The sequence below is a fragment of the Salmo trutta genome, unplaced genomic scaffold (genome assembly GCF_901001165.1).
Source record: "Salmo trutta unplaced genomic scaffold, fSalTru1.1, whole genome shotgun sequence".
Classification (NCBI taxonomy): domain Eukaryota; kingdom Metazoa; phylum Chordata; class Actinopteri; order Salmoniformes; family Salmonidae; genus Salmo; species Salmo trutta.
In genome coordinates, this window is record NW_021822211.1 from 145,804 (window position 1) to 162,123 (window position 16,320).

General features: G+C 46.5%; 1 protein-coding gene across 7 annotated transcripts in view; it reads left to right on the plus strand.

Annotated features, from left to right (window-relative positions):
- LOC115181027 (tyrosine-protein phosphatase non-receptor type 3) overlaps window positions 1-16,320 on the plus strand; it is a 47,994-nt gene that overhangs the window by 11,073 nt on the left and 20,601 nt on the right. For all 7 annotated transcript variants that reach the window (XR_003873236.1, XR_003873237.1, XM_029743149.1 and 4 more), the window contains exons 24-39: window positions 940-1,085; window positions 1,221-1,356; window positions 6,340-6,444; window positions 7,550-7,592; window positions 8,015-8,093; window positions 8,584-8,628; window positions 10,527-10,579; window positions 10,673-10,793; window positions 11,642-11,729; window positions 11,814-11,902; window positions 12,001-12,070; window positions 12,285-12,454; window positions 13,283-13,395; window positions 13,565-13,595; window positions 15,390-15,423; window positions 15,589-15,683. Coding sequence is in view for 5 of the 7 variants with exons in the window: in XM_029743149.1 (XP_029599009.1) it covers window positions 940-1,085; window positions 1,221-1,356; window positions 6,340-6,444; window positions 7,550-7,592; window positions 8,015-8,093; window positions 8,584-8,628; window positions 10,527-10,579; window positions 10,673-10,793; window positions 11,642-11,729; window positions 11,814-11,902; window positions 12,001-12,070; window positions 12,285-12,454; window positions 13,283-13,395; window positions 13,565-13,595; window positions 15,390-15,423; window positions 15,589-15,683 (1,418 nt within the window). In the remaining 2 variants the exon portion in view is untranslated. The remainder of the gene's footprint in view (window positions 1-939; window positions 1,086-1,220; window positions 1,357-6,339; window positions 6,445-7,549; window positions 7,593-8,014; window positions 8,094-8,583; window positions 8,629-10,526; window positions 10,580-10,672; window positions 10,794-11,641; window positions 11,730-11,813; window positions 11,903-12,000; window positions 12,071-12,284; window positions 12,455-13,282; window positions 13,396-13,564; window positions 13,596-15,389; window positions 15,424-15,588; window positions 15,684-16,320) is intronic.

A 16,320-nucleotide genomic window follows, 5' to 3' on the forward strand; every position in this document is an offset into this window, starting at 1 on the left:
CTCTACTCTCCTCCATCTCTCATCTCTCCCTCTACTCTCCTCCATCTCTCATCTCTCCCTCTACTCTCCTCCATCTCTCATCTCTCCCTCTACTCTCCTCCATCTCTCATCTCTCCCTCTACTCTCCTCCATCTCTCATCTCTCCCTCTACTCTCCTCCATCTCTCATCTCTCCCTCTACTCTCCTCCATCTCTCATCTCTCCCTCTACTCTCCTCCATCTCTCATCTCTCCCTCTACTCTCCTCCATCTCTCATCTCTCCCTCTACTCTCCTCCATCTCTCCTCCATCTCTCCCTCTACTCTCCTCCATCTCTCCTCCATCTCTCCCTCTACTCTCCTCCATCTCTCCTCCATCTCTCCCTCTACTCTCCTCCATCTCTCCTCCATCTCTCCCTCTCCTCTCCTCCATCTCTCCTCCATCTCTCCCTCTACTCTCCTCCATCTCTCCTCCATCTCTCCCTCTACTCTCCTCCATCTCTCCTCCATCTCTCCCTCTACTCTCCTCCATCTCTCCTCCATCTCTCCCTCTACTCTCCTCCATCTCTCCTCCATCTCTCCCTCTACTCTCCTCCATCTCTCCTCCATCTCTCCTCCATCTCTCCCTCTACTCTCCCTCTACTCTCCCTCTACTCTCCCTCTACTCTCCTCCATCTCTCCTCCATCTCTCCCTCTACTCTCCTCCATCTCTCCTCCATCTCTCCCTCTACTCTCCTCCATCTCTCCCTCATCACAGAAACTAATGAGTTACCATACCCTACACATTTCTCAGTTTCTCTCTCATATCTCATCCATCTCTCCCATTACAATCATCACATATCCAAGTTAATTTAATTAATGAAAATATCTTTGAGAGACGGATGGGGGGGGGTGTTCTCTCAGCTGTTTTCTGTCTGTTTTTCCTAAACACGTATGTGTGTGTGTGTGTGTGTTTGTTTCCAGCTGGGAGAGGAGCGTTCGGTGACCCACCTGCAGTATGTAGCATGGCCAGACCATGGTGTACCTGATGACCCCTCAGACTTCTTGCTGTTCATCACCTCTGTTAGAGAGAGGAGGACAGGAGACACACCACTTATGGTGCACTGCAGGTACACACACACACACACACACACACACACACACACACACACACACACACACACACACACACACACACACACTCACACTCACACTAGGGTTACAAGATTTATAACACCTCATGTATGTTGTTGATGTAATTGCAGCGCAGGGATTGGGCGTACAGGTGTTCTCATTACCATGGAGACGGCGTTGTCGCTGTTGGAGAGCGGTCGACCTGTGTTCCCTCTGGACATTATCAGGATGCTCCGAGACCAGAGGGCCATGATGATCCAAACCACGGTACACACGCGCCTATACGTCTAACCATTAGCTACTCTCCTCCCAAGATCAGCATTGAAACCCTAATGACTATGTCTGCAACTTCCTTTGGTATGTTTGTTGTGTGACTGGACTGTTTTTATGTTTGTGTTCAAGTGTCAGTTCCGGTTTATGTGTGAGGCCATCCTGCGTGTCTACAGAGAGAGAGAGGAGAGCATTCCGCAGCACCACCTTCAGCACTGCTAACGGACCATTAACAGGAGGATGGGGGGGACAGCTAGCCACAATGCTAGGCTAACAGGAGGTGGGGAGACAGCTAGCCCCAGCGCTAGGCTAACAGGAGAAGAGGACTGCTAGGCTAACAGGAGAAGAGGACTGCTAGCCCCAGCGCTAGGCTAACAGGAGAAGAGGACAGCTAGCCCCAGCGCTAGGCTAACAGGAGAAGAGGACCACTAGGCTGTAGCCATAGAGAGCCAGAGCACTCCACTAGCCTTAAGTGCTCGGCAACGGCTAGCCTTCTGTTGCTACAGCACATAACAAGCCATAGTGCCGAATGTGCTCAGCTAGTCCTATCCTTATGTTAGCCATAGAGCACCGCTAGCAGGGAAGGACCATGTATGTAAAGGTCTTTTTATTTATTTTTTATTCTCTGGGACCAAAGTGCTACTGTATGAGTGACTGAAGACTATCTCAGTTCCTCCTGAGTGGCGGCTATAGGATTGACTGGTCTGTCTCTTGTTGGGAGAGTGTTGAGGCTTTCGGTGGATTCACAGTGGAGACTAACACTGCCAGAGCCACCACACACTACCCCCGCTCCCACCTTCCCTAAATTATTGACACTGAATAAACACACTGACATCTACTTGGAGCTCTTTGTCTGTTTGTTGATGTAGTAAAAGTCAGTTGATCGGATCTTACATTCTCAGAGTGAATTTTACAGATGAAAGATAATATGTAATATCAGTTCCAGGTCCATTTTTATGTATATTTGTGGTCTGTAGAGTCGCCTGTACATATCAAAACATTGTAGGAGTTGAGTCCTACAGGCTGCAGTGCAGTTAGATGCCATTTAAACACATTCCAGTTACCTGCCCTAGATGTCTGCATGCTCCAGTTCAGTGCCAACATAAGTCCCAGACCATGTTGTACAGTCTACTGATATCATAGAAAGATTTGAGGGGCATAGTAGCCATTACTAATAAACAACCATAGCAGGCAGATATCAGGAGTTAGTAAAAGGAATATATTTGTTTTAGGAGAGGTGAACTCTGCACTTTCACTGGTGTGTGTGTGTGTTTGTTTCTGCTTGAATCCCTCGGCTAAACCATAATCCTACCGGTTTGTTCTGAAATTGCATTATTTTTTGCTTGTCCTCAACATTACATTGTCCCTCTTGTGGTGTCGCCTCTGGCCGGCAGGGAGCGCTGCTTCGCTGACACAGCCTGGCCCCAGTATATTAAAAAAAAAGTTTGTTCTGCGTTGTTTTTACGCAGGCGCAAAGCATGCTGTTTGTCCAGTTCCTCTGGTTGACTTACCTGTGAGGTGGAGTAGTTTCGGTTCTTCGTGAGAGGATTAAATAATACCGAGCACGGGTTTGGGTAAACGCGTGCCGGGAGACTGTAACCTCATTCCTCGGTATGTGAGACTATAGGGACGCCTGCTGCGGAGCTGCTCGACATTTCTCCAGGATTTCACAATCCGTACAACAGCAGGTGTGCGAGCGGGGACAAACGGTGAGAGGAGACGAAGAGGGGGGTGTGCTTCCGTGAGTGAGTTCACTATTGAAACATAATACATGATTGGGAAATTCAACTGGTTGTTTTTTTTAATGCCGAATTGTCGGGTCCTGCTCAATTATGCGGCTGGTGATCCCCACGGCTGCCGAATTTCAGGATTCAGCGGCAGCCTGATGTCTCCGTGCCTGCGGTGAGGGACTCTTCGCCCCGGGGTGGTGGCAGTGGGACAAACGCCACACACATTGTTTCCGTGTAGTAAGCCTCCCCGTGGACACCGAACACGGTGCTCGCGCTGTGGGTAGAATTAACAATTGGAAAGATGATGGGCTTCCTACGCCGGACGTTCAGCCACCGCTCGCGCAGACGGTTTCAGACAGCGGACGAACGGGACGGGAAAGGAAGAGGAGGAACCGCGAACCCCGCGCTCCTCGCGCACCAACAGCAGGTCGTCCACGCGCCCGCCGTGGTGACCGGGGGAGCGGCGGTGCACATCCCGGCGGCTGGGACCGACAAGGATGCAATCACCTGCCGTGTGCTGCTGCTGGATGGGTCGGACGTTAACGTGGATATACCAGTGAGTGTGTGTGGTGTCTCCATATTATTTTCAGACATAATTCTCTCTCAGCAGAATATAAAGTGACTGTTCTTCTATGGTTGTATGGCTTAGGTCATTCAGCACCATGGAGTTTTACCACCTGTCAGTGTGTGTGTGTGCTGTGCAGTGAGGGGTAGGGCTACAGATGGCGTTGTGATCAGCCAATTCACCACATTACTTCCCCATTCTGACTGTTGGCAGGAAGCTGCCTACCTCAGAAACCTCCACCTCTCTGCCCATCTCCCTTCCCTTCTCGGCCTCCTTCCCGCCGTCCTCAGTTTTCTATCTCTCTCTCTTGTCTCTGTGAGGGAGGGAGGGAGTGATGTGATTTATCTCGTGGCGCTGTGACAAGAGAAATGTGTCCAGGGGAGACGTAGACATGTGTGCGTCATGTTGTCTTGAGAGAGTTTTATCTTAAAGGTCGGGTTGGTGCGCGTGTCATCATGGTCCATGAAGCCGTCTCATGCGTCACTTTTTGAATACATACAGGAAGTCAGACTGCTGAGGGAATCAATGGTCATGGATGGAGATTCTCTATTAGAGAACCTATGATTTAATGTTACTGTAGAGACGCGACTAGTTACGTTTGATTTGTATCAGGCAAGACATTCTCTGGCAAATAGACAAAACATCAGAACATGAGAGCAATTCACTGCGTGTGAGGACGTAAATTGTTGGAAGTTAAATTAGTGAGCTGCAGGTGCGTGGAGCCAGGATATGGTGTAGTTAAAATGCTTCATGAAGTTTGACTCCAGAGATGAGTTCTTGCAGTGTGTGGAAAGCATCCTCTCTAAAGAACTAAACAGTAAATTCAGTAATATCACATTAAATCTATTCCAAACAGAAGGCTATAACTTTGCCTTAGAGAATACAGGCTTGTGTATGTAAGGACTATTTCCTTAGTTTTCTCTTGTTAATTAGAACTAGCTCGTGCTAACGGCCACCAGACGTCAGCTGACTGAAACCAGAGTCGATATAGAGCTCTAACAGGAACAAGCCTGAACATGACTGCTGAATCCTCCCTCAGGGATTCATCTACAAGTGTATTGAGTTGAAATGAATTCAATTGAACTCTTGTCTTCATCCAATATCGACCTGCTAGGGCCTGTCCCCTAGGGGAAGATGTTTAGGGGTGGGGGTGCTGACTTTTATTTGTCAGGGGGCTGCTCATACAGGAGTAGTAAAGGGCAAGGGCACTACTTTGGTGAACAAATATTAGGTATTTAAAATGTTTTTCTTGTGATTTATCAAGGGGTGCTGTAGCACCTCAACACCCCTCAACACCCCAGTGCTATGCCCCTAGGCACTTTCACCTAGCCACTACCCCTAAACACCCCAGTGCTATGCCCCTAGGCACTTTCACCTAGCCACTACCCCTAAACACCCCAGTGCTATGCCCCTAGGCACTTTCACCTAGCCACTACCCCTCAACACCCCAGTGCTATGCCCCTAGGCACTTTCACCTAGCCACTACCCCTCAACACCCCAGCGCTATGCCCCTAGGCACTTTCACCTAGCCACTACCCCTCAACACCCCAGTGTTATGCCCCTAGGCACTTTCACCTAGCCACTACCCCTCAACACCCCAGTGCTATGCCCCTAGGCACTTTCACCTAGCCACTACCCCTCAACACCCCAGTGCTATGCCCCTAGGCACTTTCACCTAGCCACTACCCCTCAACACCCCAGTGCTATGCCCCTAGGCACTTTCACCTAGCCACTACCCCTAAACACCCCAGTGCTATGCCCCTAGGCACTTTCACCTGGCCACTACCCCTCAACACCCCAGTGCTATGCCCCTAGGCACTTTCACCTAGCCACTACCCCTCAACACCCCAGTGCTATGCCCCTAGGCACTTTCACCTAGCCACTACCCCTAAACACCCCAGTGCTATGCCCCTAGGCACTTTCACCTAGCCACTACCCCTCAACACCCCAGTGCTATGCCCCTAGGCACTTTCACCTAGCCACTACCCCTAAACACCCCAGTGCTATGCCCCTAGGCACTTTCAGCTAGCCACTACCCCTAAACACTCATCTAGATATGAGTTGATTTGATGGGCACTAACACTATGGTGTTAACTTCACCTTTTCTGCCTTCTCATAGGCTTGGTGGACTTTGTCCCATTTTTACTTGCACCTGCTGTCTAATCCAGATCTACACAGGAGCTTTGGGGATAATATCTAGGGGGAATGTGTCTCTAGGGAAAGTGCTTTGGGTAGGGGCTGGTTTGGGAGTGTGTGTTGTGTTGTGCTTTGACGGGAGCTGAGGAGAGGAACAGGAAGGGCAAGAGTTTATTTTTTTGTGTGACCTCCCACTCCATAACCACACACACACAGGTTGGCAGGTTCATACTTGTTATCAGGGAACAAAGTACAAGGTTATCCTCTCTCTTTTAAAAACACACTTTGAGGGGTGCAGCTTTTTAGTGGTTTAGGGCATTGCATCTTGGTGGGTGTTCAGCTCAAGAGCCCTATGGATGGTGGGTGTTTCAAAGACAAAGGCCTGAATTATGGCTTCTCCCTCAGGTCTTCTCCCTCTGATTATGCCCCAGATGCAGTCCCTAGTAATGACCCACACTCTGTCATTCTGCTCCGTATCCACCCGCATTGTCTAGGCTGTTTATTCTCCTGCTCCCTATTGTGACTATAATACAAGTGTGTGTTTAACAGAAAAGGTCAAAGGGCCAGGAGCTGTTTGACCAGATCAGGTATCATCTGGACCTGGTGGAGGCTGACTACTTTGGACTGCAGTTCATGGACCCAGAACAAGTCTCAGTGAGTAGATATACATACAGCCTCTGAACACACACACACCACAACCTGCCATTGCTGAGGGGCTTCCCTATGATGTAATGACACTAGTTAAATCAATCACAATGTGGTGTTAAAATGATTGATCTGACGCTACAGCTATCAGTCATATTCTCTCTCTCTACCTGACGCGGTCTCTCTGCCCATCTATCTGCCCATCTATCTCTGAACCCCTCCCATCTATCTCTGAACCCCTCCCATCTATCTCTGAACCCCTCCCATCAGGCCAGCAGCATACCACCCTGCATCCCACTGCTGGCCTGCTTCTGTAGCTAAGCAGGGTTGGTCCCTGGATGGGAGACCAGATGCTGCTGGAAGTGGTGTTGGAGGGCCAGTAGGAGACACCCTTTCTTCTGGTCTAAAAATAAATATATATATCCCAATGCCCCAGGGCAGTGATTGGGGACATTGCTCTGTGTAGGGTGTCCTAAACGAGTGTCCTGACTCTCTGTGGTCACTAAAGATCCCATGGCACTTATTGTAAGATTTGGGGTGTTAACCCCGGTGTCCTGGATAAATTCCCAATCTGGCCCTCATACCATCATGACCATCTAATCATCCCCAGCTTACAATTGGCTCATTCATCCCCCCTCCTCTCCCCTGTAACTATTCCCCAGGTACTTGCTGTTAATGAGAATGTGTTCTCAGTCAACTTACCTGGTAAAATAAGGGTTAATAAATAAATACATTCTCTGAACACAATCATGTTTTAATTTCTATTTGCCATTTATTTTTCAACTGTGCTGTGATGTTTCACAAAAGTTCTGAACCTTTCTATTCTCATGGTTTCTACAGATTATTTTTAATTTACAAACAAGTTTGACAAAAGTATTATATTATTAATTGATTGACTATGACTTTTCAGATCACCCAGCAGTGCAATTTGAAGCGTTAGCTGCAGGTAAATGTTGCAGTTCTTGTGCCTGCGACCAAAACGAGCTCCATATGGACAGCACCAAAACAAATGATCTAATGATTCTCTCTTCACAGCTAAATCTGCAGAGCTGGGAAGGTTGTAACCCCTCATATGTACAACATTCTGTTGTCTACTTCTTTGTGTCTCTTGCAGCACTGGCTGGATGTGTCCAAGCCCATAAAGAAACAGATCAGAGGTGAGTCCATTCACTCCCACTATCTAATATTCTTAGTGTGTGTGGTGTATAGTTAATAACATGCGAAAGCCAGCTACTTTTGCCAGACTGTTGGTAGTGTCCTCTACTTAATGTGTGCACTGTATACAGTGTGTGTGGGGTGGGGGGGGGGGGTGTAAGTGGGAAGGCAGGTGGTTCATTACCAGCTGTTGACATGGTGAGTGGTGCAGGGTGACGCCAATGTTTACTTTGTCAGGAAACGCCCCTCTCACAGAGAGGGCTGCCTGGTTCTTACCCGAGTTTCCAGACAATTTTTAAATTAAGTGCCTGGTGTCGCCAGGGTTTTTTATTTATTTATATATATTTATATACAATGTGGTAGAATGATAGATTGGCCTGACTATCTTCTTTCCCCTAATTGAATGTGTCTGTCTGTCTTTCAGATGGTCCTCCATACAGACTGTTCTTCAGGGTGAAGTTCTACTCCTCAGAGCCCAATAACCTACATGAGGAGTTCACCAGGTAACACCACCACTGGCTGCCTGTGCGCTCACACTCACACTCTAGCACTCATGAATACATACTGTCTCATTCACACAATCTCACCCCCTCCTCGGTGTAGTGTAGAGGTGTAAGGGGTCAGTGTAGCTAATTAATTTGGTCCAGTGGTGAAGAGACTAATTAAGGCAAAATGGACTGAGGCCTCTTCAGAGGGAGGAAGACAGTCTGTGTGCCAGTCAGTCAGTGTGAAAGGGAGAAAGACAGTCTGTGTGCCAGTCAGTCAGTGTGAAAGGGAGGAAGACAGTCTGTGTGCCAGTCAGTCAGTGTGAAAGGGAGGAAGACAGTCTGTGTGCCAGTCAGTCAGTGTGAAAGGGAGGAAGACAGTCTGTGTGCCAGTCAGTCAGTGTGAAAGGGAGGAAGACAGTCTGTGTGCCAGTCAGTCAGTGTGAAAGGGAGGAAGATTGATTCTACATCAGTGGTTTTATTCTCACTCCTTTTGTCTGTGTTCCAGATACCTGTTTGTGCTGCAGCTTCGACAAGACATTCTGTCCGGCAAGTAAGCAGCTCCTAACACACACATACACACTAAACCTCACTCTCACTCTCATTCTCTCTCTCTCATTCTCTCTCTCTCATTCTCTCTCTCCATCTGGGTCATGTCTCCTGTGTGTAGCTCTATAATAAAGTACAGGATCAGAACATCAGTGGGCTGCTAATTTGAAGAAAAGGACCTCTCCTCCCCAACACACACACACACACACACACACACACACACACACACACAGTGCATTCGGAAAGTATTGAGGCCCCTTCCATTTTTCCACATTTTGTTACGTTACAGCCTTATTCTAAAATTAATTACAAATTTTTTTCCCCTCATCAATCTACACAAAATTCCTCTTAATTACAAAGCAAAAACAGGTTTTTAGAAATGTTTGCAAATGTATAAAAAACAAATGCCTTATTTACGTAAGTATTCAGACCCTTTGCTATGAGACCTTGAAATTGAGCTCCGGTGCATCCTGTGTCCATTGATCATCCTGTGGTAAATTCAATTGATTGGACACGATTTGGAAAGGCACACACCTGTCTATATAAGGTCCCACAGTTGTCAGAGCAAAAACCAAACCATGAGGTCGAAGGAATTGTCCATAGAGCTCTGAGACAGGATTGTGTCGAGACACAGATCTGGGGAAGGGTACCAAAACATTTCTGCAGCATTGAAGGTCCCCAAGAACACAGTGGCCTCAATCATTCTTAAATGGAAGAAGTTTGGAACCACCAAGAACCAGCATCTCTTTTCAGAGAGATGGCTGCACTGCCAAACTGAGCAATCGGGGGAGAAGGGCCTTTGTCAAGGAGGTGACCAAGAACCTGATGGTCACTCTGACTGAGCTCCAGTTCCTCTGTGGAGATGGGGGAACCTTCCAGAAGGACAACCATCTCTGCAGCACTCCACCAATCAGTCATTTATGGCAGAAGGGCCAGACAGAAGCCACTCCTCAGTAAAAGTCACATGACCGCCTGCTTGGAGTTTGCCAAAAGGCACCTAAAGAACTCTCAAACCATGAGAAACAAGATTTTCTGGTCTGATGAAACCAAGATTGAATTCTTGGCCTGAATGCCAAGCGTCACGTCTGGAGGAAACCTGGCACCATCCCTACAGTGAAGCATGGTGGTGGCAGAATCATGCTGTGAGGGTGTTTTTCACTGACAGGGACTGGGAGACTAGTCAGGATCGAGGAAAATATGAATCGAGCAAAGTACAGAGATCCTTGATGAAAACCGGCTCCAGACCTCAGACTGGGGCGAAGGTTCACCTTCCAACAGGACAATGACCCTAAGCACACAGCCAAGACAACGCAGGAGTGGCTTCGGGACAAGTCTCTGAATGTCCTTGAGTGGCCCAGCCAGAGCCCGGACATGAACTCAATTGAACATCTCTGGAGAGACCTGAAAATAGCTGTGCAGCGATGCTCCCCAACCAACCTGACAGAGCTTGAGAGGATCTGCAGGGAAGAATGGGAGAAACTCCCCAAATACAGGTGTGCCAAGCTTGTAGCGTCATACCCAAGAAGACTTGAGGCTGTAATCGCTGCCAAAGGTGCTTCAACAAAGTACTGAGTAAAGGGTCTGCATACTTATGTAAATGTTATATTTCAGTTTTATTATTAAATACTACTTTAATACTATTTCAAATCTGTTTTTGTTATGTCATTATGGGTTATTGTGTGTGTGGATTGAGGACATTTAAAAAAATATATAAAAAAATAATCAATTTTAGAATAAGGCTGTAGCGTAACAAAATGTGGACAAGGTCAAGGGGTCTGAATACTTTTTGAATGCACTGTACACACACACATATACACACAAACAGATAGTGTTGGAAGTAACACTGCATGCGGTGTGTGTGGTGTGATCTCTCTGCTCTGGAACCTTCCTCTCTCCCTCCAGGTTGAAGTGTCCATATGATGTCTCAGTAGACCTGGGGGCCTACTGCTTACAGAGTAGGTGATGATTTACACACTACGGTATCTCTGGAATCAGCATTCATGTTTCTTTTACCCCTGACTATAATGTGTGCGTGCTTGTGTGTGTAGGTGAGCTGGGGGACTGTGACCCTCTAGAACATTCTCCTGAGCTGGTGTCAGAGTTTCGCTTCACACCCAAACAGAGTGAGACCATGGAGGCAGACATCTTTAACAAGTGGGTGGACTTAAGGTGAGTTAAAACACCATCCAAAAGGACATCTTCACTGGTGTCTGTCTGAACAGACTGTAGGTGTGTCTGGATAAGAACACAGGACATCTTCACTGGTGTCTGTCTGAACAGACTGTAGGTGTGTCTGGATAAGAACACAGGACATCTTCACTGGTGTCTGTCTGAACAGACTGTAGGTGTGTCTGGATAAGAACACAGGACATCTTCACTGGTGTCTGTCTGAACAGACTGTAGGTGTGTCTGGATAAGAACACAGGACATCTTCACTGGTGTCTGTCTGAACAGACTGTAGGTGTGTCTGGATAAGAACACAGGACATCTTCACTGGTGTCTGTCTGAACAGACTGTAGGTGTGTCTGGATAAGAACACAGGACAGGTGATAACCACATGAACAATGTCTGGTTCTTTAACATCAAGTCAGAGTGCATCACTCTGGTGTTTTCTAGTGCTGTATCAAACCTATGTAAATCACCCTCTCCCTCTCTCTTTCAATCTCTCTCTGTTTGCCTCTGTCTGTGTGATGGATTAATCCCTGGAGCGTCTTGATTGAATCCAGGCAGTATTTAACCCTGCTAGTGTATAATCGCTCCAATCTCAGATTAGATTATACACACAGATTACACACACACACACTGGGCCTCACTGAGCTGACATGACACCAGTGAAAGCGAGAAACCAAAGAGAAACCCTACTGAGTTTCGCTCTCTCTCTATTGGCCAGATAAACCCCTAGGCCCTAATCTGTTGTGTACATCTGAACTGGATTACTGCAAGAAATCTGGAGGACATTCCACCCAGAGGGCAGGGTATGTGTGTTAGAGACTGAGCATGTGGTTTTGTTTCCCCAGGGGTAAGGATCCATCCCAGGCAGAGACCAGCTTCCTCAACAAGTGTAAATGGCTGGAGCTGTACGGAGTGGACATGCACTTTGTCAAGGTTGGTGCTGTTGTCAGTGTGATGTTTTTGAAGAGAGTTGTTGTAGAGTAGCGCTGAGCGTGTGTGACTGTGTGTTGTCCTCAGGGAAGGGACGGAGCAGAGTACGCTCTGGGTCTCACTCCCACTGGCATCCTGGTGTTTGAGGGTTCCACCAAGATAGGCCTCTTCTTCTGGTAAACACACACTTTGACATGAACACTCCAAAACACAATGATATATTCTTGAAAACAGCTGTGTGGTCTGCGATGTCAACTGTGTGTGTGTGTTCCAGGCCCAAGATCACCCGCCTGGATTTCAAAAAGAGTCGACTCACCCTAGTGGTGACGGAGGACGATGATCAGGTGAGCAACACACAAATACCCGTGCCCATGACCCCACTCTCCGAGGGTGTCTGATATATGCAAAGAAAACTATTTCCATTTCACACCACCACACATTTACAGGCTACACACTTGTACGTGATCGTGATGTACGAGACCATTTCATTGACATTGAAATATTTGGACTGCTTTTGTCGGAGTGGTGTTTGATTGTGATTGGCTGTTGTGTGTTTAGGGGCGGGAGCAGGAGCACACCTTTGTGTTCCAGTTGGACAGTTCGAAGACGTGTAAACACTTGTGGAAATGTGCTGTGGAGAGCCACGCCTTCTTCCGGCTGCGCCAGCCCACTACTGGGAAGGCCTCCAGCAGTGACTTCACACGCCTTGGATCACGCTTCAGGTTCAGGTGGGTGGGGCTCGCACCGACACTCAACTCTACTACAGAGGTTGTGCCCAAAATGGCACCCTATTCCTTATAGAGTGCACCACTTTTGACCAGAGTTCTAGGGTGCACTATATAGTGAATAGAGTGCCATGTTGGATGCACTCTGAGACTAGGTAGGGTTCTGGTCAAAAGTAGTGCACTAAAAGAGGACTAGTGCGCCATCCGAGATGCAAGTGCTGTCTCTATGGTTACATGATGGAAGCTATGGTTACAGGGAAATGCCGTTTGTTTACATGTCAAACTGAAATGACCTTCAGATATACACACTTCCATGCACCACCATACAGGGACGCAGTATGTTGAGTCATGTAAATGTTCTGTACATCCTGACATGCCAAATACAGAGATGCCAGCTACTGTTCATCGTCGTTAAAGGGAAACTTGGGGGTTTTGGTAATGAAGCCCTTTATCTACTTCCCCAGAGTCAGATTGACTCAACGATACCATTTTTATTTATCTGCATCCAGTATTAAGGAAGTTATCAGCAGTTTCACAAGCCAATGCTAACTGGCATTAGGGCATGATTGGAAGTCTATGATATCTACTAGCATGCTAGCAGTTACCATAGACTTCCAGTCATTGTGCTAATGCTAGTTAGCAATTACGCTAATGCTAGTTCCTTTAAACTGGGTTGGTATATTCTCCACAGTACACACTATAGCCTATACCCTACAGCTCTACATCCCTACAGCTCCCAGCAGGGACATAAAAATGGTATCAACGAGTTAATCTGACTCACTGCCAAAATCCTGAAGTATCCTTTTAAAGTGTTCTCTCTCTCCTTCTCAGTGGAAAGACTGAGTACCAGGCTACCCACGGAGGGAGGCTAAGGAGGGCCAGTACGTTTGAGAGGCGACCCAGCAAGAGATACCCCTCCCGCACTCACTCACTGGGTGGCAAGGGTTGGTATATTCTCCCCAGTACACACTATCGCCTATACCCTACAGCTCTACATCCCTACAGCTCCCAGTTCCCCCATACAGTAAAACACCCATACAGGCAGTTTCCCATGTCAATTCTCCTGTGCTTGATTCACTGACCTGATTAACCTGGCTTTCTCTCTCTCCACAGCCCTGTCTCCAGCCAAACCACCACATATCAGGTGGGTTCCTGAGAGCACAGGACAACCAAGCATGTACAGAGCCTTTACAAAGGATGCACACCCCTTGACCTTTTCCACATTTTGTTATTACAAAGTGGGATTAAATGGATTAAATTAACTTTCTGTCAACAATCTACACAAAATATGCTAATGTCAAAGTGGAAGAAAAATTTTTACATTTGTAAAAATTAAACACTAATGTATCTTGATTAGATAAGTATTCAACCACCTGAGTCAATACATGTTAGAATCACCTTTGGCAGCGATTACAGCTGAGTATTTCTGGGTAAATCTCTGAGCTTTCCACACCTGGATTGTGCAACATTTGCCTATAAATGTTTTTCTAAATTCTTCAAGCTCTGTCGAATTGGTTGTTGATCATTGCTAGACAACCATTTTCACTTTCAGGTCTTGCCATAGATTTTCAAGCAGATTTAAGTAAAAACTGTAACATTTACGTCATTTAGCAGCTGCTCAGGAACATTCACTGTCTTGGTAAGCAACTCCAGTATAGATTTGGTCTCGTGTTTTAGGTCATTGTCCTGCTGAAAGGTGAATTGATCTCCCAGTGTTTGGTGGAAAGCAGATTGTACTAGGTTTTCCTTTAGGATTTTTCCTGTGCTTAGTTCCATTACATTTTTATTTTTCTTTCCTGAAACTCCCCAGTCCTTAACAATTACAAGCATACCCATAACATGATGCAGCCACCACTATCCTTGAAAATACAGAGTGGTATTTTGGTGATGTGTTGCAAATTTGATTTGCCCCAAACATAACACTTTGTAATCAGAATAAAAAGTGAATTGCTTTGCCACATTGCAGTATTACTTTTAGTGCCCTTGTTGCAAACAGGAGGAATATTTGTATTCTGTACAGGCATCCTTCTTTTCACGCCGTCAATTAGGTTTGTATTGTGGAGTAACTACAATGTTGTTCCATCCTCAGTTCTCTCCTATCACAGCCCTTAAACTCATTAACTGTTTGGCCACCATTGGCCTCATGGTGAAATCCCTGAGCGATGTCCTTCCTCTCTGGCAGCTGAGTTAGGAAGGATGCCTGTATCTGTGTAGTGACTGGGTGTATTGATACACCATCCAAAGTGTAATTAATAACTTCACCATGCTCAAAGGGATATTCCATGTCTGCTTTATTGAATTTTTTTTACCAATAGGTGTCCTTTGCGAGGCATTGTAAAACCTCACTGGTCTTTGTGGTTGAATCTCTTTTAAATTCACTGCTTGACTAAGGGACCTTACAATTATCTGTATGTGTGGGGTACAGAGATGAGGTAGTCAATAAAAAATACAAATATTATTTCACAGTGAGTCCATGCAACTTATTTTACACGTTAAGCACATTTTTACTTGTGAATTTATTTAGGCTTGTCAAAACTAAGGGGTTGAATACTTATTGACTCAAGACATTTCAGCTTTTGATTTGTAATTAATTTGTAAACATTTCTGAAAGCATAATTCCACTTGGACATTGAGGTGTTTATGTAGGCCGGTGAGCAAAACAAATCTATATATTTAATCCATTTTGTAATTCGGGCTATAACACAACAAAGTGGAGAAAGTCCAGGGGTGTGAGTACTTTCAGGGGGAGTTGTATGTTTACGCCTCTATTCATGTTAAAGAGCAGTATGGTAATGAGCAAGATGTACATTTTATAACAATGTATGTAAATTGAAGATATGTTTCGGTTAATGATCTGTATGTAAATTGAAGATATGTTTCGGTTAATGATCTGTATGTAAATGTGATCTTATTGAGCAGCTGTATTGTTCTGTTTCAGTGCCCACACCAGCCCCGAACCTAGTCTACACCCGGTAAGACACACGCACGCACGCACGCACAATGGTTCCTCTTGGATATGAAGGTTAAAAAGGAAAACGTCAGTGGATACCTTTGTGACTGATTACCATGGCAATGCATCTGCTATATTCAACTGAATATTATTTTCTCAGTCTTTTTCTCCATCTGTCTCTGTTCAGTACCAGCGTAACATCCCTATAGCCCATGAGCCTTGGCACCCAGCCCTCACTCCCCCCATCTACCTACAACACTCAGGACACACATCCCCGCACAGGTGAGACAGACACACACATAGGTAAGGCAGTTGATGTGTTAAAGGTGTGTAGTGAGTCCCCCTAGCCCCCAGAGTTCTCTCTCATTTCAGAGGTGCTCTCTTTCTCTCTGCCAGGTATCTCCACTATCTTTTTCTTTTTGAATGTCTCTTTCACTTCATATCACTGTTACATCATTCATGTGTTGCATCATTTAGACAGGCTGTGTGTATGCTTACCGTGTGTGTCTGTGTATGCACACCGTGTGTGTCTGTGTATGCACACCGTGTGTGTCTGTGTATGCACACCGTGTGTGTCTGTGTATGCACACCGTGTGTGTCTGTGTATGCACACCGTGTGTGTCTGTGTATGCACACCGTGTGTGTCTGTGTATGCACACCGTGTGTGTCTGTGTATGCACACCGTGTGTGTCTGTGTATGCACACCGTGTGTGTATGCGCACCGTGTGTGTGTGCGTACCGTGTGTGTGTGCGTACCGTGTGTGTGTGCGCACCGTGTGTGTGTGCGTACCGTGTGTGTGTGTGTATGCGTACCGTGTGTGTGTGTATGCGCACCGTGTGTGTGTGTATGCTTACCGTGTGTGTGCTTACCGTGTGTGTGTGTGTGTGCGTACCGTGTGTGTGTGTGTGTGCGTACCAT